The following is a 23,941-nucleotide window of genomic DNA, read 5'->3' on the forward strand; positions in this document are numbered from 1 at the left end:
CTCCGTGTCAGCCCAGCAGCTGGTCTCTCCTGAGCACAGGCCCTGGAGAAAGGGATTGATCCTCCTCTGCCTGCCCTGCAGCCACTTCATCTCCCGGCTTTCCTGTGGGGCCCAAGATAAAACCTGCCTGGGGTTCCATCCAGTGAGACCCCATGGTTGGGCAGCTCTGGCCCTGCCAGCCTCTCCCCGCTCACTGGGCCCCATGCTCCCCTTCGAGGGATGTCGTGGCCTTTCTCCCTGGCACATGCCATCTCCTCGTACCCGGGAGAGACCACGGCACAATGGAAGTCTTACTCTGCTGCCTGCGATGTGCCCAGCCTGGCACTGTGGGACCGTTGTTCTCCATGCATTCCTCACAAGCCTGGCTATTGTTTGTGCACCCGGCCCTGCCCGCCTTTGTCCCGCTGGCCACCTTGCCTGGCGCACACAGTCCGCTTTGTTGGCAGTGGAGCAGGTGCATTGAGGCAGGGCCCTCTCCCCCCTCCTCATTCCACATGCAGCCCCTCCCACTAGTTCTCATCCCCCTGCCCCGCTCCAGCGAAGAGCAGCTGTGTGTACCTAGAACATGGCATCAAGCCCTGCCTGCACCTCCACAACAGGGTATCGGTACACCCCTGGCACGGGCGCTGCTGCCTGGGCTCTGTGCCTCAGCCCCAGCGAGCGGTCCCCTGGCCTGCAGCTTTTGGGGCAGCAGGGCTCCTTGGAGGTGGAGGGCAGGGCTGGTTTCTCTGACATCAGCGGCCATGGGGGATGACCGGTTTGCCTGGGGAGGCAGCCCTAGGTTTGGAGGGGCAGGGGCTGCTCACTGACTTTCTTGACCCACTGGGCTATTCCTTCCTGGGAGGGGTAAAGAAGGGGTTGGGGACGGCCTCTTGCGTGCCTGCTGCTGAGCCTGCACTGGGCACTGGCACTGCCCCACAGGGAAGGGCCCTGGCAGAGGATCCAGAAGCCAGGGGTTCCCTGGCATTCTGGTCCTGGGCTGCTCACTGCAGGGGGTGCTGGCGGAGCACAGACTGCACAGATCCCAGCCTCGCAGCAGGAGGCACTCTGGGGGCTGGTGCCGTAGGGCAGAGGGAGGGTATCCCGGTGGGAGGCGCAGGGCGGGAGACACCAGCCTTTCCCGCATGGGTCTCTGGCTGGCTAGCTGCTCTCTTCAGTCCCCCTGCGGTTCCATTGGTTCACGGTGCCCCCCACTCTTCCAGACGAGCCGACGAGCCCCAGCATCGACCTGAAGGCAAAGCACATCCCTGCCTCCTCCGTCGTCTCCAGTGCCATGAACTCTGCCCCCGCCATCACCGGCAGCCCCTCCTCACCCACCTTCACCTTCGCCATCAGCCGCCATTACTCCCAGGACTGCAGTAAGTACCCGCCCCTCCCGCTGGGGCAGGGACACCCTCGGGGGCAGCCGCTGACCGGTACCAGGCAGGGCTTCAGGGCGGAGAGTGGCCTGTGCCTTGAGCAGCCAGGAGCCAGAGTGCAGAACGAGAGAGAAGTAGGGAACGGCCCCAACTTCCAGAGGGGGGACGTCACAAGGAGTCGGCGGAGGGAAGGGAAATGCAGGGTGAACAAGGGGGGAAGCCCTCAGGGTCCTGCTGGGCCGTGGTGCAGCCTCCCCAGGGAAGGGGGTGGGATCCCCGTCGCTTATGTCCTGGGAAATGAGGTGTATGCAGAGCACCTGACAATCTGCTGTAGGGGATGATCCTGGACCCACCGAGGGGAGCTGGGCCAGACGAGGCAGGTAGGAAAGGGCCTTGCCCCAAGGGGAAGCCCTGGGCCTGACGGGGAGAAATGGGCTACGTAAATCAGGCAGCTGGGAGTGTGTGCCAGCCATGAGGGGCTCCAGTAAATTGCTGCCTGGAGTAGCCCGCAAAGCTGTGGGCCCTGCTGGGGTCTTCTGATCTGGGGTCCTGCTGCATGCTGGGACATGGCATACGTTGTCTCCCCGCATTCCTGGCTTGCTCGCACGTATTCCAGACAGAGAAGCTGCTGCATAGAGGTTAAATGACTTGCTTGAAGTCATGCAGCAAAACCGTGGCAGAGCCAGGACCCCTGAGCCCTGACTGCCAATCCCCAAGCTCTAACCATTAGGCACGTTTCCTCTCAGAGACAGGAATAGAACCCAGGAGTCCTGATCCCCAGTCCTTAGTACCGTGACAAGCCAATCCCGAGGCTGGTAAAGCACCAACTGCCTTGTGAACTGGCTCTTCCTGGGTTTACTGATGGCCCTTTTCTCTTTCCTTTCCATTTCAGGCAGCATCAAAGCCAGCCGCCGATCCTCCTACCTCCTGGCCATAACAACCGAGCGCTCCAAGTCGTGTGACGATGGTCTGAATACATTTCGTGACGAGGGGAAGATCCTAAGGTAGGGGTGACCCCTTCCCCACCCCATTGCATGCCAGCCAAACAACGGCTTCTTCCCTTCTCGGGGTAGTCCCGACCTGGCATCGCAGCTGCACACGGCAGGATGTGATCTCCAGCTGCTGGGCATTATAGGACAAGAGACTTCAGTGCCTCCTGAAGTGCAGCTATTGGCTGGTCTTGGGTTTGACAGGCCAGGAGTGTGATCCGATAGGGCAGGGGGTGGGACACAGCTGATCTGATCCACAAAAGACGTGAGGCTCGATACTGTGTTTGAGAGAGATCAGGAGTTCTCCACGTTACACCATACCCCGGAATCCTTTGTGTTGTTTCACAACTAACTTTCCAAAATGTGGTGGTGTTCACTGCCTGGTCTAAGGCTTGTCCCTAGGGGAGCTGGTGGGTTATAGCTGTGGCCTCGGTCAGTTCACATCCTAGCTGATTTCACAGTAGCATCCCCATGCAGACAAGCCCTAAGCCAGCCTTTGCATTCATGGTCTGAGAGATGTGAGAGGGCCCTAAGTGACTCTGCCAAGGCCCTGCAGTGAGTAAGTAGCAGAGCTAGGTTTAGAACTTGGGACCACATACCTCTGTGTTCCTTTCGCTCGGCCATATTGTCCGTCCTGGAGCAGCTCCACCAAAGCACGGGGTGTGAACGATGCAAACCAGCCCCTCCGTTTGCTGCTGCCCTCGTGGTTCTCCTGGTGGGGGATTAATGCCCAGCTCACACAAGGTTTGCATATCCCAATTGCCCCTGTCCTCCATCAGAGCCAGAGCTCGAACCCAGGTCTCCTGAGCCCCAGGCCAGAGCCTTCTCCGCAGCCCACAAGGAGCCAGTGACTGCTGTGGCTCCATATGAAGAGATGCCCCAGCCACCATGAGAAGGGGCTGGAGCCAGTGGGGCCTGTCCTTGAAATGCCCTTGTGCTCAGGAATGCTTGCCACCCCTCCTGCTCTGGGCTCACGGGCGGCTGCTTTCCTTGCAGGAGGATGCCAAGCCGGGTGCCGAGTCTGCGTATGCTGAGGAGCTTCTTCACAGACGGGGTAGGTGTTCACAGTGAAGAATGGGGTGGGGGTTCTACCTGCTGCTGTAATGATGCCCACCAAGGCTGTGCAGGTACCATGCACCCCCAGCCATGTGGATGCCACCCAAGGGGCCTGGTTTGTGCGAGGGGAGCCGGGGCCTCATATTGGGTGGCTGCTCTTCCTGAGGCAGCTGGGCATTTCTTCCCCGCCTGCCACTGTGCTATCCCGAGTCCCTCCTGAGGCTCGGACAGCCTCCCGCTAGCACAGTACAGTCCCAGCTGTGCTGTTTCGGTCTTGCACCCGGTGCCTCCAGCAGAAAACCGCAGGTTTGTGCATCACCCCCGCACAGCCCAGAGTAATCCGTGAACAACAATTTGCACCGATCAGCTTAAGGCAGGTGATGCCTGGGATCAACTGGACAGGCTGGCGTAAAACGGGCCAAACAGCACTCACGTCAGGGGAGCTTTCCTTGCTTCCGCCAGCAGAGAGTTTGGCCCGGTGGGTTCTGCCTCCTCTAACGCTCAGGGACGCAGGCTGGACCATGCGCTGCATTTCCCTGCACCTGGCAGAGCCCTTCGCGCCAGTGCACGTCAGTTCCACTCGGACATTGACGCCCACCCTGCGCTGGGATAAATGAGGCCTTTGAGGTGTACGGCAGGGGGGCACCTGCTGCCCCACAGCTCACGATTGCATCAGTGGGAGCTGCACGGCCTTATCTCGACTGGGATTTCAGCCCCCAGGTTTGGCTCCTTGGTTTAAACCCCTTATGCAGATCCAACTTACTCCAGTGCAGCATGACTTGCATCAGCACCAGCCTGATTTCAAGCCAGAGTGAGTCAGTTTTGCCACCCCCTTGGAAACTCGGTGTACACGAGGGATTTGCACTGAGGTGGCTGAAATCCTGGTGGAGACAAAACCTGAGAGTTGCCTGGTGTTTGTATAGTTATCACGGTGCTGGGCCTGATCGAGCTGTGAGGCCTGGCTCTCCTATCCCCAATGGGAAGCCACTGCCTGTAATGCCCTGTGGTGTGACTGAGGGGGTAGCATGCCAGAACTGGAGAGGTGCCCCCCCAGCACCATGCACGCCTGCCTGCCTCTGGATGCCAGGCGTGAGTGCAGTACCCGTGAGGGCCATACACCCATCTCTCCGTTTGCCTCTCCCCCTGCAGTCTCTGGACAGCCTCGGAATGTCTGAAGACACGAGATCAAAGAGGCATTCGACCTCCGACCTCTCGGACGTGACTTTCAGCGATGTGAGGAAAGAGGGCTGGCTCCACTACAAACAGATCCTCACCCAAAAGGGGAAGGTATGTGTTCACTGCACAGGAAGCCCAGGCTGGGAGGGGAGTGCTGGGCATGCTTGTACGGAGAAGAACCTCTCTTTGGAAATGTTTATGTGATGTGTCATGGGATCCCCTTCTCCGCCTGAGGATCTCAAAGCACTTAATAAACATGAATGAACCGAGCCGCCGAACACCCTTGTTAAGGCTGGTATTGTTACTGGAAACTGAGGCACTGACCCATGAAGCGATTGGCTAGCGTCCCACAGGGAGACAGCAGCAGACCTGGGAATAGAACCCAGGAGTCCTGCTTCCCAGTAGCCCCTGCCCTAACCACTAGGGCACACCCCCGACACAGCAAGGAATAGAATGCAGGAGTCCTGCCTTCCAGGGGGTACCACGAGAGTCTCCCTTCTGCCAAGCACCCTGCCAAACCATGTGCTAACCCAGGAGTGGGAGAAGGAGAACAGCCTCTGGAATTTAACCGGGTGGAGGAAGTCTCATACCCACAAACGATGCCACATACGTGTGGGGAGCGCTGGTCAGACACAGGAGTGTCCTTGGACATACGCAGGGATCTCTGGCCAATCAGGGGCCTTCCCTCAAGCCTGGGCAGGGAGCCCCATTCTTCTGGCAAGGGGCACTTGGCCTGGCCAGGAGGTGAGGGCAGCTGGGGTCGAGGGGTTGGCCAGTGCAAGGGAGGCAGCGGTTTCCAGTGGCCGCACTTCCACCCCTGCCAGTCACGCCAATGCCAGCACCCTGCGGGCGGCAGACACCAGACATCTGCACTGTCCAGGTCCACACACACTCCAAGGGCTGTGGTGGTGGGTTGGCTGAGAGAGAGCAGGGCTGGGACGGGGGGTGGGGTGCCCTGGGGGAGACCCAAAGAAGGGTGGGGCCATCCCGCTACCTCCGAGCATCCCCCAGGGCACGGGGAATCCTGGCCCTTCTGAGTCAGACGCCCGCAGCTGCCGGACAAGCAGCTCTGCAGGGTCTCCAGGGGGTGAGGCTGGAGTAGAGAATGGGAGCAGGGCTTGGCAGCATCCTGTAAGTGAAGGGGTTTGAATGGAGGCCTTCCCCTATCACCGCCCAAGAGGGGTTCACTTTCCAGGGCAGGGGGTTGGTGTGGTGGATTGAGAGAGAAACACTGGGAGTAGGTCATGCTTCGGAGGGGCAGGGTTCATGGGGTCATAAGGCAGTTCCAGGTTGGTGGGAGTGGGTTTGATCCTCTGATTGGGGAACACAATTTCCCTCGTTACAATCAAAGCCCCCGGGTCAGCATTCCTTGTTGGAGCCCTGCAGGATCCGCTGCTGTCAGCTCCGGGTGGGCTTTGCTGTGATTACAGTGGGGTGATTGCTACCAGAAGGCAATGGGGGTCCTTCTCTCTGGGTCCCCGGGTGAAATCCATGCGTCAGAGCTGGAAGGAACATGCTGGAAAAAGGGGCTACATGCTTTCAGTGTCTCTGCTCTGTGGGGATCTGCCGTCTGCTTGGCCGAATGCACAGACAGGGTGTGAGCTGCTCTGGTCGAGTTTTGCTAGCAGTGCCCCTGGTCTGTGTTGTGGTCGAGGCTGGGCAACAGCATCCTGGGTGGCATTTCCTGGACTGAGGCTCTGGGCCTGCATTGAGGCTGGGGGGCTTTGCCCCGATCCCCTGCATCTCTGCTGGGTGTGCATGCCCAGGTCACATTGCCGTGGGCTTAGCCAACTGGCTCTGCCCTGGGCCTAGGCTTTCCCTGTGTCTCGGCTGCGTGGCAGCGTCTTGAACAGGTGCTCATGTCAATGCCAGGTGGCGCTGCCCCATATCGAGGTGGGCAGCAGTACCCGGCGGGCTAGCCAAGGAGGAGACTGGCTCTCTCCCGGCCAGCGCTCATTGCCCGTCCTCTCCCTCTGCAGAAAGTTGGCGGGGGCATCCGGCAGTGGAAGCGCGTCTTCGCCGTTCTCCGCGCACACTCCCTTTACCTGTGCAAGGACAGGCGGGAGGCCGTGACCTACGTGCCGCCCCAAGGTGAGGAGGAGCAGCCGATCAGCATCCGAGCGTGCCTGGTGGACATTTCCTACAGCGAGACCAAGAGGAAGCACGTCTTCCGGCTGACGACCGCTGACTTCTGTGAATATCTCTTTCAGGCAGAGGATCGGGACGACATGCTGGCCTGGATCAAAGTCGTCAGGGAGAACAGCAAGGCCGAGGGCGAGGTGAGAGCCAGCATGGGGCTCCTGGCTCCCTCCAGGCCCCTGGCTCTCCGCAGACGCCCCGGCACTAACCACTTTGGTTCCCTCCAGATGTTTGCCTTCTGCTGCTCCTTCTAGGGCAGGGTTGGTCCAAGTGTGGGGCCTGCAGTTGCCCTCTTCTGGATGGAGGACCAGCTTATAGGGACTTCAAGTCCCAGCATGCCATCTTGGTGCACTGGGACTCCAAGTCCCAGCATGCCATGCTCTGCTTTGCCCGGATGGGTGTACTGGGACTCCAAGTCCCAGCATGCCATGCTTCTCCACCCAAGGAGACTGGACTCTACTGCATGCTGGGAATTGTAGTCCACTGGAACCTCACTACTCCCTGAAAGAGGAGAATGGGTCAGCCTCCTTCATCTTATGCTATTCGCTATAGCCTCTGGCCGGGCACAGTCCAGGGGCGCTGTATGTGGCAGGTGCATCTCCATTCCCAGCATCCCTCTGCGCTCTCCCCCAATCCAGGCCTTGTGCCCCCTTCTTTACTCTGAAAGAAGTCATTTCTCCCGGGGCCTGTCGTCCTGCAGGGGCTGATGAGAGGAGGGCTCAGCAGAGGACAGGGCCAGGGTGATGGCAGCCGTCCTCCAGCCCCCTCTTTTCACTCAAGAGATGGAGAGGCCAGGCCAGCCAGTTGGCTGACCAGCCACATTCCCGGCTGATGGCTCCCCGTGGGTCAGTCCTGGTGAGATCCCTTCCCTGGCACTAAACTGTCCCTGCAGTGCCCGGGTCCTGAGCAGCTGGCTAGTGTGTTCGTTAGCTTATGGTGACCCCTGCTGGTCTGCAGAGGGATAATTACCTGAATTTCCAGGGATCCCAGGCATGAACTTCCCTCTATATAGGCCTTTCTATGTAATGCAGCCGCGTGCCCGCAGGGCCCTCCGAGCAGCTGAGCGCACCAGGAGAGCTCCTCTTCCCTCCCCGAGGCACAGGCTGGGAGCAGTTTGGGCTGTAGGGCAGGAGAAGGGAAACCCCTGCTGGTTTGATATGGGCTGCACAATCCACCACTTCAGCTTTTGGAGGAAGTTAGCTGGGAGATTCTTTTAATTGTATGGAGAATTGAGCACGGCTCAGGGACACTGCAGGGCTGGGAGCTGCCCTATGATCCGTGCCCCGCTCAGGGCACTAGAGGGATGGGAGCTGCCCTAAGATCTGTGCCCAGCTCAGGGCACTAGAGGGGTGGGAGTTGCCCTAAGATCTGTGCCCAGCTCAGGGCACTAGAGGGGTGGGAGCTGTCCTAAGATCTGTGCCCAGCTCAGGGCACTAGAGAGGTGGGAGCTGCCCTAAGATCCATGCCCTGCTCAGGGCACTAGAGGGGCGGGAGCTGCCCTAAGATCCGTGCCCAGCTCAGGGCACTAGAGGGGAGGGAGCTGCTGTAAGATCCGTGCCCAGCTCAGGGCACTACAGGAGTGGGAGCTGCCCTAGATCCATGCCCAGCTCAGGGCACTACAGGGATGGGAGCTTCCCGAAGATCTGGGTGGGAGCTTCCCTAGATCATGTCCAGCTCAGGCCCCTACAGGGATGGGAGCTTTCCTAGATCCATGCCCAACTCAGGCTGCCCTGCAGGGGTTCCAGGAAGATCCTGCCGAGCGTGGAACATGTGGTAGTTCTCCTCTCCCCCGGCACCGGCCAGCTCTGTATTCTCACTGGCAGGGCATAGCAGTAGTGGAGCTCCTGGGGTTCAGAGGCCTGCCCCACAGCCCAGCCCCCCATGCGGGCTCAGTGGGGAGGCTGTGTTGAAGCTGGGGATCACTAGGCAGTAGGATGGGGAGTGGTGAGAGGCGCCTCCCATGCTCTGGCCGAGCTGTGCCCTAGGAGTGTGATACGGGGTGGGGAGGGGTTGATGCTCCGCAGGGAATGATGCTGGTTTCCCCAGAGTTACGTGGGGCACAGCTTTGTCCGCCCCACTGTCTAACCAGCTGCCTTTTGGGAGCCTGATCTCTGGGAACCCCCGGAGCCTTCCCAAGCCAGGGACGAGAGCAAAGTGCCATGCGCAGGGGATTGCTGCGCTGGTCATCCCAGGCACTGCAGGGTGGGAGCGTGTGCCAGGCCCCGGAGGGCTGGTCATGCCCCTTCGGCTGAGGTTTCAGTACTGAGGGGGATCTCTCTGCCTGTGCCCGGTACAGCGCTCCCAGGCAGGCCTGTATTCTGGGACTCAGTCCCTGGTGCTTTGGTCCTGCCTGCCTGGCTGTGCCCATCAGAAGGATAATCAGCAGCAAAATCCTCCAGCCTGCCCCTGCTAGGGCCAGTGAGCCCCCCAGCCTCCGCACGAACCCCTCGCTGGGAAGGGGCTTGGCTGAAGGAAGAGACGACGCTCGCTTGGGCTCTGGTGCCAGACATGGCGCTTATGCTCTCCCCTTCCTCTTGTCTTTGTGCCGCTGCAGGACCCCGGGTTTGCAAGCCAAGCACTTATCAACAAGAAGCTAAATGACTACCGGAAAGTGAGGTAAGGGCTCTGCGCGCCGGCTGCCGACCTGCTGGGGGGAGCCTTCCCCAGTGGTTAGCGAGCTAGCCTGCCACATGGGAGACCTAGGTTCAGTTCCCTGCTCTGCCACAGACGCCCTGTGTGGCCTTGGGCAAGTCACTTAGCCTCTCGGTCCAAGGGGCTGATTGCCTGGAAGGGTCGATACCTCAGAAATGGAAGCTAGAGCAGTACCATATACAGACCTAGCAAACCTTCTGGGTGGCTGCACTGGGGGCGAATATCCAGAGGATTGTGTGTGGTTAGAGAGACAGGACTCCTGGGTTCTCTGGCGCAAGTCACTTAACGCTCTGTGCCTGTAAAATGTGGTTCATAATACTGACCTGCCTCCTTAAAGTGCTTTGAGCCCTCAGCAGAAAGGTGCAGCGTGTAAGTGCCTGAGCTCAGGCCTGGCCTGGCCACAGAAGTGAATTTGCACCGAGTGAGCTAGATAACTGGCTGCCGTCCCTACCGGAGCAGTACGTCAGCCGGTTTTGTGTCAGGAAATTACCGAATTTAACCAAACCGACGTTAAGCACCGGGTGAATCCAGTCTGACGGCACCTTGGCCAGAGATTTACACTGGTGCAGCTAGAGGGACTTAAGAACCCTAGCTGGATTCAACTGGTGGCACTTTCCATTAGGGACCAGGGCTTGGAAGAGCTGGGAGCCTGCTGAAGGGTGGAGGGGGGTACTGCCATTAGCTGGGGATTTCTAACTGACACTGAGAGTAGGGCAGAGAGGGCCAAGCCAGGAACCGGGAGAACCTGCATTGCGCATGCTGGAGGAGGCGCCCTCGGATGCCCCTGTAACATTTGGGCAGCAGAAGGTCTTGCCCTTGCTGCACTGGGTGTGCCCAGGAAGGGGGAGCCCACTGCAGTGTAAAGCACTGTGAGTAAATAGTGGAGTTAATTTGCATAGCTACTCCCAGGATGCCTTGCACTGCAGTTTTGCCACCAAAGCCTGCCCCCCTGTGCAGGGGTGGCTGTGATCCAGGGTGTGCTTGGTGTGAGGGTGGGGGTGAGAGGCCGGGGGCCAAGAGGAGAGGCTGAGCCCCCCATCTGCTCTCTCTGCAGCCCCTCTGGAACGAAACCAGACTCTTCCCCCAAGGGCTCGCGTGGGCTGGGGATCAAGGCCGAGTTCCTGAAGCAGACAGGGACGAGCGCCCCCCGCTCCCCAAGGCAGGACATGACCGTGACTAAAGGTACACCCAGTCGCCGGCGTGGGGGGGGCAGCATGCATGGCTGCCCGGTGCTGTGCATGTGTCGCGGTGCATTGAGCGTACACCTGGTGGGGTGTCTGCATTGGGGGTCTGGGCTCTGTGAGTTGATGGGGATGTGTGGGGTGCGTGAGATTGTGGATCAACATCTACGTGCAGCAGTTAGGGGACCAGGTCAGACAACCCGGCCTCAAGCATCAGCCATTTGCAGCTGATCCACGATGTGGCTTCTCCTTCGGCACATGCAGCCAGCCTGCTGCCTGCAGCGTGGTCCAGTGTTCTGCTGAGATCTGCTCTGGGCCGAAGAACCACCGGGGGGAGCTGGGCCCAGCAAGAGGAGGTGATGCTGCTGGGCAGGGGGCCGTGCTCGGAAGAGCTCACGGACACGGTTGTCTCTGTGGGTTGAAGCTACACACCCGCCATCCAAGTGTGCTCCCAGATTCCTCGTAGCAGCATCCACAAGCGACGCGGTCTGCTGTCTCTGCTTGGCTAGGAACCTCCGCCCACTCTGGCGGACGAAGACCTGGCCTCAGTTTGCCCTGCCTTCGTCGCCTTGCGGTTGGGTCACAGCAGTGCGAGAGACATGGGTGGGAAGCAGTTGGCACCTGGGAACGCTGCCCGCCGGCACAGAACGCCGCAGCGCGTCTCGGCACTGCCCGCTACCTTGAGCACATCTTGCTTGTCCTGCACTCCATCCAAAGGCTCCCCCGGTGCCCCATGGCCGGGCCCAGGGGAGCGACACGATGGTCTGTTGCTCCAGACCGAAGATCTCTGCTCCTTGGGCCAGGCACAACACGCTGCAGGGACCAGCTCGGCTGCAGGGCAGACGGCGCTTTCTCGGGGCTGGTGCAAAGAGCTTCCCGGGAGCAAACGGCGGTCATAAACCTCGCCGCTTTCAGCTCCCAGTACTCAGTGCCTTGCTGGGACCTACCTCCTCCAGCCTGGACCCAGAGCAATGGGCATAATTGTATTAACCCCCCCACGCCCCCAAAAACGCCCTCCAGAAACAACACTCTGCTGCACATGTGCCTCCCTCGGGGAGCGCACACCATGCGTGCAGACGTCTGCTCAGTGCACGACCGGCTGGCCAGCGCTCGGCTCCTGTGGGGCGAGAACCTGCCTGGAAGAGCCCAGATCAGCACGAGTGGTGGGTGTGCGTGTGAGGTTGTGTTGGGGGCTGAAAGGCTGTGGGGGGGGGGCATGTGCATCTGCCTGTGGTGGGGGGTGGTTGGGGGTCTTTATTCCCCGGGGTCTTGTTCTTTGGACACTGACCCAGAGTTTGGTTCTAGATGACGGTGCCCCCCCGAAAGCCCCTTGGGGCATAAACATCATGAAAAAGAACAAGAAACCTGCTCCGCGGGCCTTCGGCGTGAGGCTGGAGGACTGCCAGCCCGCCCCAGCCAACAAGGTAGGTCCGAGCCTGCGTCTGCCCTCTCTGGACCCCCCGCCCAGGCAGAACGAGAGTGCGGCCCTGACCACTCTGAGCCCCCCGCCTGGGCGGAATGAAGGCGTGGCCCCGCCTGCTCTGAGCACATCTACCCAGCTGTGCCACCCTGCTCTGCCCGTGGGGCTGCTCTCAGGACCATCCACCCCTGGCCTAGGGATTGACTCCTCCCCTGGCCTGCTGCCCGCTGGCTGAGCAGCCAGCACGATGCAGGGAGTGGGCGTCCGTGCTGAGGAGCGTTGGCCAGCAGGGCCCCTCCACAGCATTCAGGAGGGGGGGACTGGGAACAGCTGTCGTTGCTGGGATCCCTGAGTAGAGAGGGCTCAGCCAGTTGCAGCCCCTGTGCCCTTTTGCGGGGGCTCTTCCCCGCCCCCCACCGTTCTTTTGTTTTCATCTATATTTCCTCCCAGTCTGGGCTCGAGGCCCAGCTGAGCCAGGGCCTGAACGGCGCTGCCGTCCTCTCTCCTTGCCCGGCTTTCCTGCCAGGGCAAAGGTGGGGCTCAGCTGCCCCTGCTGGGGTGGGCTGGCAGGTGCCACTCCAGCTGTGCCCAACTCTGATTCCCCCCGCCTCCTCAACATCTGGCAACTGCCATTCCAGCTGTGTCCATCTCTGATCCCCCCTTCACATCTGGCATCTGCCATTCCACCTATGCCCATTGCTGATCCCCCCTTAACATCTGGCAGCTGCCACTCCAGCTGTGCCCATCGCTGACTCCCCTCCACCCCTTTCACATCTGGCATCTGCTATTCCAGCTGTGCCCATCTCTGACCCCCCTCCCACGCACATGCTGAACAGTGGATCCTCCCTGTGGTCTCAGCTCCTTCAGGCCGTATCTGTTCCCTGCAGAACGTCCCGCTGATCGTGGAGGCCTGCTGCAAGGTGGTGGAGGACAAGGGGCTGGAGTACATGGGCATCTACCGCGTGCCCGGGAACAACGCTGTGGTGTCCAGCCTGCAGGAGCAGCTCAACAAGGGGGGCACTGAGATCAACCTGCAGGATGAGGTGCGGAGCCCGCTCGAGACACGTTTCCTCCCTTGGCAAAACTCCCGTGTGTCGCCCCCAGAACGGGGGGGGGAGATGGACAGACAGGAGGGGAGGGTCACGCTGCTCTGTTGGAGCGGGGCACGTCGAGCCTTCGGATGCATCCACAGTTCTGGTATAAGTACAGAGGCCAAGCACCAGTCACTCAGGATTGGCCCGGCTGCCCGTTCGTCAGGATGGAGGGGAGGGCAGCCAAATCTGAGGGAGCAGCATTGTGACCTGGCGAGTGGGGTCGCCGCTCCACTTGTGTCTGACCCGGCTGCTAGGTTTGCCTGTAGGCAGAGCAGCCCCTGGGTGAGAGCCTGGCGTGGCCCCAGCCCCCGGGGTGCCAGTGCCGCAAACCAACAGGCTGCAGTTGCCCGCTGATGTTACATTGTGCAGGGCAATAGTGGCCCAGCCGGCTGGTCCCCGTGACTCTGCCCTGTAATAACACCCAGCAGGCACAGAGCAGCTTTCATCTCCCAAGCGCCCTGGGGGGCAGGAATGGGAATTAACCGGGGTGGAGGTGAGGGGTGGCAGGGACACGCTTTGCCTCGCATCTTCCTGTTAGCTCCTTTTCCCAGGGGGGCGGCGACACTTGTGGGGTGCGCCTGCTGATGGATGCCAGTGCCATTTATACCCAGCTTGCCCGCTCTGCATCCCGCGGGGCAGAGCACGGCCAGAAGAGTTAGACTCCTCACTGCAGATGGCTCTTGGCCCCTGGCTCCTGCTGTCCTGGAGGTGGCCAGGAGCCTTCCTGGTGCCCTCTCCTGGGCGGGCATTGCTAGTAGTTGCTCTCGCCTGATGTGGCAGAGGGGCTGGTTAGCTTGATGCTAGTGGTGAGGCCCCTGTGGCTTTCCCAGGCCTTGGGCTCTGAGGTTCCCCCCAGCAGTGACTGGGCACCCCACTGGCCAGCCTGACTTTGGCCTGCCTGCTCTCAGCCTTCCCACCTCAGGCAGCCTGCCCCCTAAGCATCGCCTCCTCTCCCCATACAGAGATGGCAGGACCTCAACGTCATCAGCAGTCTGTTGAAATCCTTCTTCCGGAAGCTGCCGGAGCCCCTGTTCACAGACGGTGAGTCTGGGGTATAGCCCTACCCCCCAGCACACACAAGCAGGCGACACACGCACCCACACAGATCCACTGGTCTCACGCGCACACACACACACACACACACACACGCATGCACAGAGAATAAGGACAAATGCAAAGTACTCACTTAGGAAGGAACAATCAGTTCCACATACAAAATAAGAAATGACGGCCTAGGAAGGAGCACCGAGGAAAGGGATCTGGGGGTCATAGTGCATCACAAGCTAAATGTCATGAGTTAACGGTGTGACGCTGTTGCAAAAAAAAAAAAGTGAACATCATTCTGGGCTGTATTAGCAGGAGTGTTGTGAGCAAGACACGAGAAGTCATTCTTCCGCTCTACGCTGCGCTGACTAGGCCTCAGCTGGAGTATTGTGTCCAGTTCTGGGCACCGCATTTCAGGAAAGATGTGGACAAATTGGAGAAAGTCCAGAGAAGAGCAACAAAAATGAATAGAAGTCTAGAGAACATGAGCTATGAGAGAAGACTGAAAAAATTGGGTTTGTTTAGTCTGGAGAAGAGAAGACAGAGGGGACATGGTAACAGTTTTCAAGTACATAAAAGGTTGTTACAAGGAGGAGGGAGAAGAATTGTTCTTCTTGACCTCTGAGGACAGGACAAGAAGCAATGAGCTTAAATTGCAGCAAGGGAGGTTTAGGTTGGACATTAGGAAAAACTTCCTAACTGTCAGGGTGGTTAAGCACTGGAATAAATTGCCTGGAGGTTGTGGAATCTCCATCATTGGGGATTTTTAAGAGCAGGTTAGACAAACACCTGTCAGGGATGGTCTAGATAATACTAAGTCCTGCCATGAATGCAGGGGCCTGGACTGAACTAGATGACCTCCGAGGTCCCTGCCAGTCCTAGGATTCATTCTCAGTCTCTCTCTCAGACTCATGCACCGCCGGAGGGGGGACACACGTGCACACACACACACACACACACACACACACAGATCCAGATGTCTCTCACACACATGGTTGTGCACACACACATACAGCCGGAGGGGACACGCGCGCACACACAGCTGGAGGGGACACGCACAGATCCACAGGTCTCACACACACACTTGTGCACACACAGCTGGAGAGAGCTCTCTCTCTCTCACACACCCACCCGTGCACCCCAAACTCCTCAGCCTCCCCTAGGATCAGGACTTGGAGTGCGGCTGGCTCTGATGTGTGTCCCTGCTGCCCAGTGGTAACCATGTTCCCATGCAGCCTCTGACTCACTGTGCTGATGTGACTAAACCCCACTTGGAGCCCCTCCTCTCACCCCCACCTCCCTACTGGACATGTGACCCCTTCATTGGCACACTGCTCTGCTCACTGCCTGGCGATCTGCTCTGGGAACCCGTGGCCATGCAACACCTCCCAGATCCCCCTAGCTATAGACTGCGCCACTTCACTCGCTGTCTCTGCATGACCCATGTGTCCTCTGCTGCCAGCACTCCCTGAGCACCACGCTCCAACCCTAACCCTTCCGGGTACATGTCACTACTGTCACCCAGAGCCCGTTCGCTGCCCCACGTCCTTCCTTACCCCTCTGCCCCAGCGTGCCCACCCAGGCCCTTGCCGAATGCTGCCTGCATTCTGGCCTGCTGGCTCCTCTCTTCTCCGCCGCTCGTCAGCGTCTGTAGCAGGGCACCCGCCCCGGGCTTCACCCCAGCCCTGGCCCAGCGGGCACTGCCCCGGTGCGCTCCATCGGGGCCGTGCTTGGCAGGGCCATTGAACCCGGCCTCTCTCTGCGTGTCTGGCTTTCAGATAAGTACAACGACTTCATCGAAGCCAACCGGATAGAAGATGCCAGCGAGAGGATGAAGACGTTGCGGAAACTGGTACGGGCCCTTCCCTCGGGGCAGCGGGTCCCTTGGGGACGTGGGGAACCCTCCGCAGGTCCCCTGGCCACAGCCCTCAAGCAGGGGTCTCCCTCCGAGCCCCCAGACCTCCTGCCCATGGGCAGGGAGCAGGAGTCAGCCCTGTCCCAGGAACGACTCTCCCTGCCTTTCCAGTCTGTCTGGTAGGCTTGACCTGCCCAGCATGTGAGGGGATCCCAGCCCTGTCCTGAGGCTGGGGGTAGGGGCAGAGCCCCCTGCCCTGCTCCCCCTTTGGCCTGGAAAAGGGGAGGTGTGTGCAGTGGGGGGCAGAGGAAAAACGGAGAGGCTGATCCGGGGTGAGGAGGGTCCTAGCAGGGAAGGTGTGAGGCTGAGATGGGGAGGTGGGGGTCCCCATCCCTCTCTGTGGCTGGCCAGGCATTCATGCTGCTTCTGCGCCCGTCCCCCCCAGATCCGGGACCTGCCGGGACAATACTACGAGACACTCAAGTTCCTGGTGGGGCACCTGAAGACCATCGCGGACCACTCCGAGAAGAACAAGGTACCGTTGCCACCACCTGCCCCCCCACCCAGCCAGACCGTGTGGCGCAGCCAGCCCCCACACCCTGCTACAGAGCCTGGGGTCCCCAGGGTGCGGGTTCTCTGTGTGCGGGACGCCTGGTGCTCTCCAGGGCCCAAGTGCTCCGTAGTCTGTGCCCCAGGCCCCCAGCAGGGCGTGGATGTGAAAACCTACAGCCGAGTCCCTGAGCAGTGCTGCATGTTCTCTGCATTGGTGCTGAACGGGTATCTGGGGTCTCAGCTGGGATTGCACGCAGGGCGGCCAGCCCCTCTTTCTGCTTGTGTGGCTGCCACAACACGTCTGCCATGATCAGAGCTAGCATGGACGTGTCTGCCCGAGCAGCGGGCCCCGCCTCCAGCTCCAGAAGTAAACATGCTAATAAATAAATACAACTATGACATTGTTGGCATTACTGAAACTTAGTGGGATAATACACACGACTGGAATGTTGGTGTGGATGGGTATAGTTTGCTCAGGAAGGATAGACGGGAAAAAGGGAGGAGGTGTTGCCTTATATATTAAAAATGTACACACTTGGACTGAGGTGGAGATGGACATAGGAGATGGAAGTGTAGAGAGTCTCTGGGTTAGGCTAAAAGGGGTAAAAAACACAGATGATGTCGTGCTGGGAGTCTACTACAGGCCACCTAATCAGGTGGAAGAGGTGGATGAGGCTTTTTTCAAACAACTAACAAAATCATCCAAAGCCCAAGATTTGGTGGTGATGGGGGACTTCAACTATCCAGATATATGTTGGGAAAATAACACCGCGGGGCACAGACTATCCAATAAGTTCCTGGACTGCATTGCAGACAACTTTTTATTTCAGAAAGTTGAAAAAGCTACTGGGGGGAAGCTGTTCTAGACTTGATTTTAACAAATAGGGAGGAACTCGTTGAGAATTTGAAAGTAGAGGGCAGCTTGGGTGAAAGTGATCATGAAATCATAGAGTTTGCAATTCTAAGGAAGGGTAGAAGGGAGTACAGCAAAATAGAGACAATGGATTTCAGGAAGGTGGATTTTGGTAAGCTCAGAGAGCTGATAGGTAAGGTCCCATAGGAATCAAGACTGAGGGGAAAAACAACTGAGGAGAGTTGGCAGTTTTTCAAAGGGACGCTATTAAGGGCCCAAAAGCAAGCTATTCCGATGGTTAGGAAAGATAGAAAATGTGGCAAAAGACCACCTTGGCTTAACCACGAGATCTTGCGTGACCTACAAAATAAAAAGGCGTCATATAAAAAATGGAAACTAGGTCAGATTACAAAGGACGAATATAGGCAAATAACACAGGAATGCAGAGGCAAGATTAGAAAGGCAAAGGCACAAAATGAGCTCAAACTAGCTATGGGAATAAAGGGAAACAAGAAGACTTTTCATCAATACATTAGAAGCAAGAGGAAGACCAAGGACAGGGTAGGCCCATTGCTCAGTAAGGAGGGGGAAACAGTAATGGGAGACTTGGAAATGGTAGAGATGCTTAATGACTTCTTTGTTTCGGTCTTCACTGAGAAGTCTGAAGGAATGTCTAATATAGTGAATGCTTATGGGAAGAGGGTAGGTTTAGAAGATAAAATAAAAAAAGAGCAAGTAAAAATAATAGAGGAGGTATCTGAGCCTCTAGCTATTATCTTTGGAAAATCCTGGGAGATGGAGATTCCAGAAGACTGGAAAAGGGCAAATATAGTGCCCATCTATAAACAGGGAAATAAAAACAACCCAGGAAACTACAGACCAGTTAGTTTAACTTCTGTGCCAGGGAAGATAATGGAGCAAGTAATTAAAGAAATCATCTGCAAACACTTGGAAGGTGGTAAGGTGATAGGGAATAGCCAGCATGGATTTGTAAATAACAAATCGTGTCAAACTAATCTGATAGCGTTCTTTGATAGGATAACGAGCCTTCTGGATAAGGGAGAAGCGGTGGATGTGATATACCTAGACTTTACTAAGGGCTGGTCCACACTAGGGAGGGGAAATCGATCTTAGATACGCAACTTCAGCTACGTGAATAACGTAGCTAAAGTCGAATATCTAAGATCGGATTACTCACCCGCCCACACCGCGTGGGATCGATGTTCGCGGAACTCCGTTGGGGTTGATGGAGTTCCGGAATCGATATAAGCGCGCTCGGGGATTGATATATCGCGTCTAGATTAGATGCAATATATCGATCCCCGAGCAATCGATTTTAACCCGCCGATACGGCGGGTAGTCTGGACGTGGCCTAAGGCATTTGATACAGTCTCGCATGATATTCTTATGGATAAACTAGGAAAGTACAATTTAGATAGGGCTACTATAAGGTGAGTGCATAACTGGCTGGATAACCGTACTCAGAGAGTAGTTGTTAATGGCTTCCAATCCTGCTGGAAAGGTATAACAAGTGGGGTTCCGCAGGGGTCTGTTTTGGGACTGGCTCTGTTCAATATCTTCATCAACGATTTAGATGTTGGCATAGAAAGTACGCTTATTAAGTTTGCAGACGATACCAAACTGGGAGGGATTGCAACTGCTTTGGAGGACAGGGTCAAAATTCAAAATGATCTGGACAAATTGGAGAAATGGTCTGAGGTAAACAGGATGAAGTTCAATAAAGATAAATGCAAAGTGCTCCACTTAGGAAGGAACAATCAGTTTCACACATAAAGAATGGGAAGAGACTGTCTAGGAAGGAGTATGGCAGAAAGAGATCTAGGGGTCATAGTGGACCACAAGCTTAATATGAGTCAACAGTGTGATACTGTTGCAAAAAAAGCAACCGTGATTCTGGGATGCATTAACAGGTGTGTTGTAAACAAGACATGAGAAGTCATTCTTCCGCTTTACTCTGCGCTGATTAGGCCTCAACTGGAGTATTGTGTCCAGTTCTGGGCACCGCTTTTCAAGAAAGATGTGGAGAAATTGAAGAGGGTCCAGAGAAGAGCAACAAGAATGATTAAAGGTCTTGAGAACATGACCTATGAAGGAAGGCTGAAGGAATTGGGTTTGTTTAGTTTGGAAAAGAGAAGACTGAGAGGGGACATGATAGCAGTTTTCAGGTATCTAAAAGGGTGTCATCAGGAGGAGGGAGAAAACTTGTTCACCTTAGCCTCCAATGATAGAACAAGAAGCAATGGGCTTAAACTGCAGCAAGGGAGATTTAGGTTGGACATTAGGAAAAAGTTCCTAACTGTCAGGGTAGTTAAACACTGGAATAGATTGCCTAGGGAAGTTGTGGAATCTCCATCTCTGGAGATATTTAAGAGCAGGTTAGATAAATGTCTATTAGGGATGGTCTAGACAGTATTTGGTCCTGCCATGAGGGCAGGGGACTGGACTCGATGACCTCTCGAGGTCCCTTCCAGTCCTAGAGTCTATGAGTCTATGCCCTAAGTAACTTGCCCAAAGTCACCCAGGAAGTCTGTGGCGGAGAAGAGGATTGGTCTCCCAAGCTCCAGGCTAGAGCCCTGCCAGCTGGGATATCCTCCTTTCCTGGACCGGGAAGAGAGGCTCAAAAGCCAAGTGGAGAGAGAGGCAGCATTCTCTAATGGTTAGAGCAGGCAACTGGGAGTCAGGACTGCTGGGTTCTGTCCCTGGCTGTGACAGTGTTGGCCATTGCCTCAGTTTCCCCATCTGTAAGAAGGGGATGATCACCCTAACCCACCAGTGCTGGGAAAGTGACTGTGAGTTCATTAATGAATTGGTTCATATAGGTGTGACGAGAGCAGGAGGGACGGGTTGCAGCGAGGCCGATGGCAGGAGAGGGTGTTTGCCTGCCCTTCCCCCAGGCTGGGGTTTGATGGGATTTTATCGCTGGGATCTTACAGCCCAGGGCCTTGGCATGAGACTCTCCGATACCAGAGGGGGGCCCCCGGGCACAGGCTGTGCTCAGGCTGCTGACAGTGGGGTGAGAGCCCCCCTGGGATGGGGTTTCCTGGGGCTGGCTGCCAGGACTGTAATCCCCTGCCCTGTCTGCAGATGGAGCCCCGGAACCTGGCCCTGGTCTTCGGCCCCACGCTGGTCCGGACGTCCGAGGACAACATGACGGACATGGTGACGCACATGCCAGACCGCTACAAAATCGTGGAGACCCTCATCCAGCATGTAAGTGACAGGTGGCCCCTTGCGTAGCCCTGCGCTCTACTGGGCAGGATGGGCCCCCGGTGCCCTGCTCCCCCCAGCACTTTACTGGGCAGGATGGGCCCCCGGTGCCCTGCTCCCCCCAGCACTTTACTGGGCAGGATGGGCCCCCGGTGCCCTTCCCCCGCCTGCATTCCCCAGCACTTTACCGGGCAGGCTGGGCCCCTGGCACCCTGCTCCTCCTGCTCTTTGCCCATCTTACCAGACTGAAGGGAAACTTCCCTCCTTGGAAGCCGAACGTCAGTGGGTCGGGGTTGGACTTTTCTGCACAGTCGGGATCTGCCGCGTTCAGCTCCCAGTGTGGGCCGGGGTGTGTAGGCTCAGACAGCAGGGGGCAGGTGCCCCGGGGCAGTGGGACAGGCTGGAGGGGAGGGGGGGGCGCCAGGCTGTGGGGTGGAGAGCCCTGCAGAGGCAGATGGGACTCATGCATTCAAATCTCCACGCCGGGCGGGGGCGACACGGGAGTGAATCTGGCAGCAACCAGGCGCCAGTCACACCCCCCTGCAGCCTCCCTTGCCCCTCCCTCCCCCAAGATGTTGTACTGCCGTCCTGCCGTGCTCTGACCCTCGTCCCCTCTCCTTGCCCCCGCAGTCGGACTGGTTCTTCAGCGACAAGGAGGACAAGGGGGAGAAGGTGAGTCCTGGGCCGGGGGAGCAGGGGGGTTGACTCCCTGGCTGCCAGTGGGCACCTGTCCAAGCCATGGGAGGGCTGCTCGCTTCTGGGGACAGCCGGTCTCCGAACGCACCCGCTGAGCTCTGCATGCATGGCCCGTGTGACGCCAGCCTGGGGGCAGCCTCTGTCCTGCCCCCTGCTGGAGACCCCGGTGGGGGGAGGCCAGCCGGTTCCCTATGTGTGAACAGCACCCCCCTCTGCCCCTGGGGAAGGACCCTGCCAGGGTGAGCAGCTCCGCTTGGGGGGTGCTGTCCAGCATGGCCGCCCGGCTGGCAGGGCAGGGGGCACTCGGCAGACAGAGCGGAAGGGAGTCAGGGGGCTGGGCCCAGGGGCTCCTTTGCTCACCACTCTCCCCCTGCTGCCGTTCCAGACCCCTGTGGACGAGAAGGAGGCGCAGTCGGTGCCAAACATCGAGTACCTGCTCCCCAACATCGGGAGGACAGTGGTGCCAGGGGACGCCTCAGGTGAGGGGGCTGGTCTGGGGTGGGGGCACAGGGGAAGGCTCCAGTCGTGGGACCATCAGGACCGGAGAAGGAGTGACCTCGCAGGCAGTCCACCTCCACGGGAGTTACTGGGCCACTGCCCCTGGGCCAGGCCAGGGCTCCCCCCACCAGGCACCCCCCCGGGCAAGCTGGGCACCCCCCTCTCAAGCAGCTGCTGATCTGCAGGATAGCTGGGGACCTGCCCTAAGTGACCCAGGAGCTGCCCGTCTAGCAGCGGCCACAAGCCTTCCCGGGCAGGAGGAGGGGCATTTCCTCAGGCCACGCCCACTGCTGAGGATTGGGTATGATGGGGAGGCTGGCACCCAGGAACAACAAGGAGCCAATCACTGGCCACGGGCTGGTTACCAGCTGCTGTTGGGCTCCCCCTAGTGTTATTGCCAGGAAGTGCTGGTCTAGTGTCAGTGAGTTCCCCAGGTCCTCTCCTACGTATACTCCGTGATAGCTGCTGTCCCCGAGCCCCCCCCCCAGGCCCCATCGCGGAACAGTCCACGTAACAGCCATCAAACCACAGGGCTGCCCGTTGTTCCCTCACTAGCCGGCCAGCCCCAGCAACTCTGCCATGGGTCTGCCTCTGTCCTGTGCCTGATCCTCTCCCCTGGCTCGAGCTGCGCATGGGGAGCGCAGCGGCTTTGAAATGACATTGATTCTTTATGCTCTTTCCTTAAACGTCTCTCTGCTGTCTCCTCCTCCTTCTCCTCCTCTTCCTCCTCCTCCTCCAGCGGATCTCCTGGAGCTCTAGAGCGGGTACGGTGCTGCTGCCTGGGTGCATTGCTCATGCTCTAATTCTGTCGGGTGATCGTGCGAGAGCGGGTGCAGGAGGGGAGCCGGATCCCTGCGCCCTCCCCCCGGGAAGAGCATCCCCCACCCCTACCCCACGGCGTTGCCCGCAGCGCACATCACCCCGTGACCCACGTGGTCTTTCTTCGGCCATGGGTGGGGGGCAAGCCCCCTGGTACCTGTATGACCCCCAGCTCGACACCCCCTGGTTTGGTTCATCCCTCTTGCACCAACATTGTAGTCAGAGGATGAATGATCTGGAACACCCCTCTCCCCCTCACACACACATTCACCCACAGCTTTGGATACAAGGGGGCCCTGCCGCAGACACACAGTTTTCTCTGGGCTTTGCTCTGTGAGGGAGCACAGGGGAGCCCCTTGCCCCTCTGCCACCCAGCAGCATCGAGTGAGAGGCCTGCTGGTCCTGGTGCCCATGTCCCCGGTGCTTGGCATAAGCCCACCTGAGCCGTAACTGGGTGCAGGGGGAGCCTTGCCAGCTGGGTTCTGTGAATGCCAGGAGTGCGAGCCTGGCCATGTGAGTGGGTGCGGGGGATTCCTCTGGAATCAGATCAGCTGGTGCCACCCACCCCAGGGTGCTGAGGTCAGCGGTGGGCCCTTGGGAGACCCCAATCCCTCTGCCTGCCCAGGGTGCAGAGACTCCCCTTCAACCCTGGGCCTCTTCCCTCTGAGCCTTCCCAGTGGCCACTCAGCCCAGCCCCATCCTGGCTGCGTCCCCCGGCCCCACATGACCCCTGTGCCCCCCAAGGAGCCCAAGCTGACCCACCAGCCCCCATGGTTCACAGCACGCTCTTCCCAGCGGTGGCTGGCTGCAGGTTTGGGGGCTGGGATTCCAGATCCTCCCAGGGGTCAGCGTTCCCCTCCTGGCTCCCCCTCTCATAAGCACCAGCTGCGAGTCCCATCCCTTCGGCAGGGTGGGGTGCAGGGGTCATTGTGTTTGTCCTTGTGCTTCTCAGTGTGGTGGAGTGGGGGCTGGCGCGGTGGGTGCATCCTTTCCCCCCCTTAACCTGCTTGTGAGACATTGCAGATTAACACACAGTCCCCCCCACGGCCCTCGCCTGTGCATTCCTTGGGGCTTGCCCCTCCTCCGACCCAGTGAGAGACCTGGACTCAGATTCGGAGCAGGCAGCCCGTGGGCAATACTGAGCCGCATTGGCCCTTTGCTGTACAGCCTCTGGGGTCCCACCGCCCCGGGTGTCCCCGGCTGCTGGAAATAGGCGTCGGTCCCTGACTTCAGCTGGAGTTTCCACCACCAGAGATCAGCTGGTGGTCCCCCTGCTAAAAACCTCCCTGCACCTCCCTGCTGTAGTAGTGTGGGGGGGGGGGCATCGCCCC

General features: G+C 58.5%; 1 protein-coding gene across 9 annotated transcripts in view; it reads left to right on the forward strand.

Annotated features, from left to right (window-relative positions):
- Positions 1 to 23,941, forward strand: part of ARHGAP23 (Rho GTPase activating protein 23) — a 125,763-nt gene that overhangs the window by 96,694 nt on the left and 5,128 nt on the right. For 6 of the 9 annotated variants that reach the window (XM_050935296.1, XM_050935295.1, XM_050935291.1 and 3 more), the window contains 15 exons: positions 1,203 to 1,358; positions 2,251 to 2,362; positions 3,344 to 3,401; positions 4,553 to 4,690; positions 6,559 to 6,858; positions 9,273 to 9,334; positions 10,425 to 10,552; positions 11,857 to 11,975; positions 12,859 to 13,014; positions 14,028 to 14,106; positions 15,888 to 15,961; positions 16,410 to 16,499; positions 20,475 to 20,600; positions 21,228 to 21,269; positions 21,679 to 21,772. In XM_050935296.1, the coding sequence (XP_050791253.1) occupies positions 1,203 to 1,358; positions 2,251 to 2,362; positions 3,344 to 3,401; positions 4,553 to 4,690; positions 6,559 to 6,858; positions 9,273 to 9,334; positions 10,425 to 10,552; positions 11,857 to 11,975; positions 12,859 to 13,014; positions 14,028 to 14,106; positions 15,888 to 15,961; positions 16,410 to 16,499; positions 20,475 to 20,600; positions 21,228 to 21,269; positions 21,679 to 21,772 (1,734 nt within the window). Of the gene's footprint in view, positions 1 to 1,202; positions 1,359 to 2,250; positions 2,363 to 3,343; positions 3,402 to 4,552; positions 4,691 to 6,558; positions 6,859 to 9,272; positions 9,335 to 10,424; positions 10,553 to 11,856; positions 11,976 to 12,858; positions 13,015 to 14,027; positions 14,107 to 15,887; positions 15,962 to 16,409; positions 16,500 to 20,474; positions 20,601 to 21,227; positions 21,270 to 21,678; positions 21,773 to 22,530; positions 22,556 to 23,941 lie in introns of all 9 variants that reach the window. The other 3 variants (XM_050935299.1, XM_050935300.1, XM_050935293.1) reach the window with 2 other exon arrangements.

This window comes from Gopherus flavomarginatus, chromosome 25 (genome assembly GCF_025201925.1).
Source record: "Gopherus flavomarginatus isolate rGopFla2 chromosome 25, rGopFla2.mat.asm, whole genome shotgun sequence".
NCBI classification, from domain to species: domain Eukaryota; kingdom Metazoa; phylum Chordata; order Testudines; family Testudinidae; genus Gopherus; species Gopherus flavomarginatus.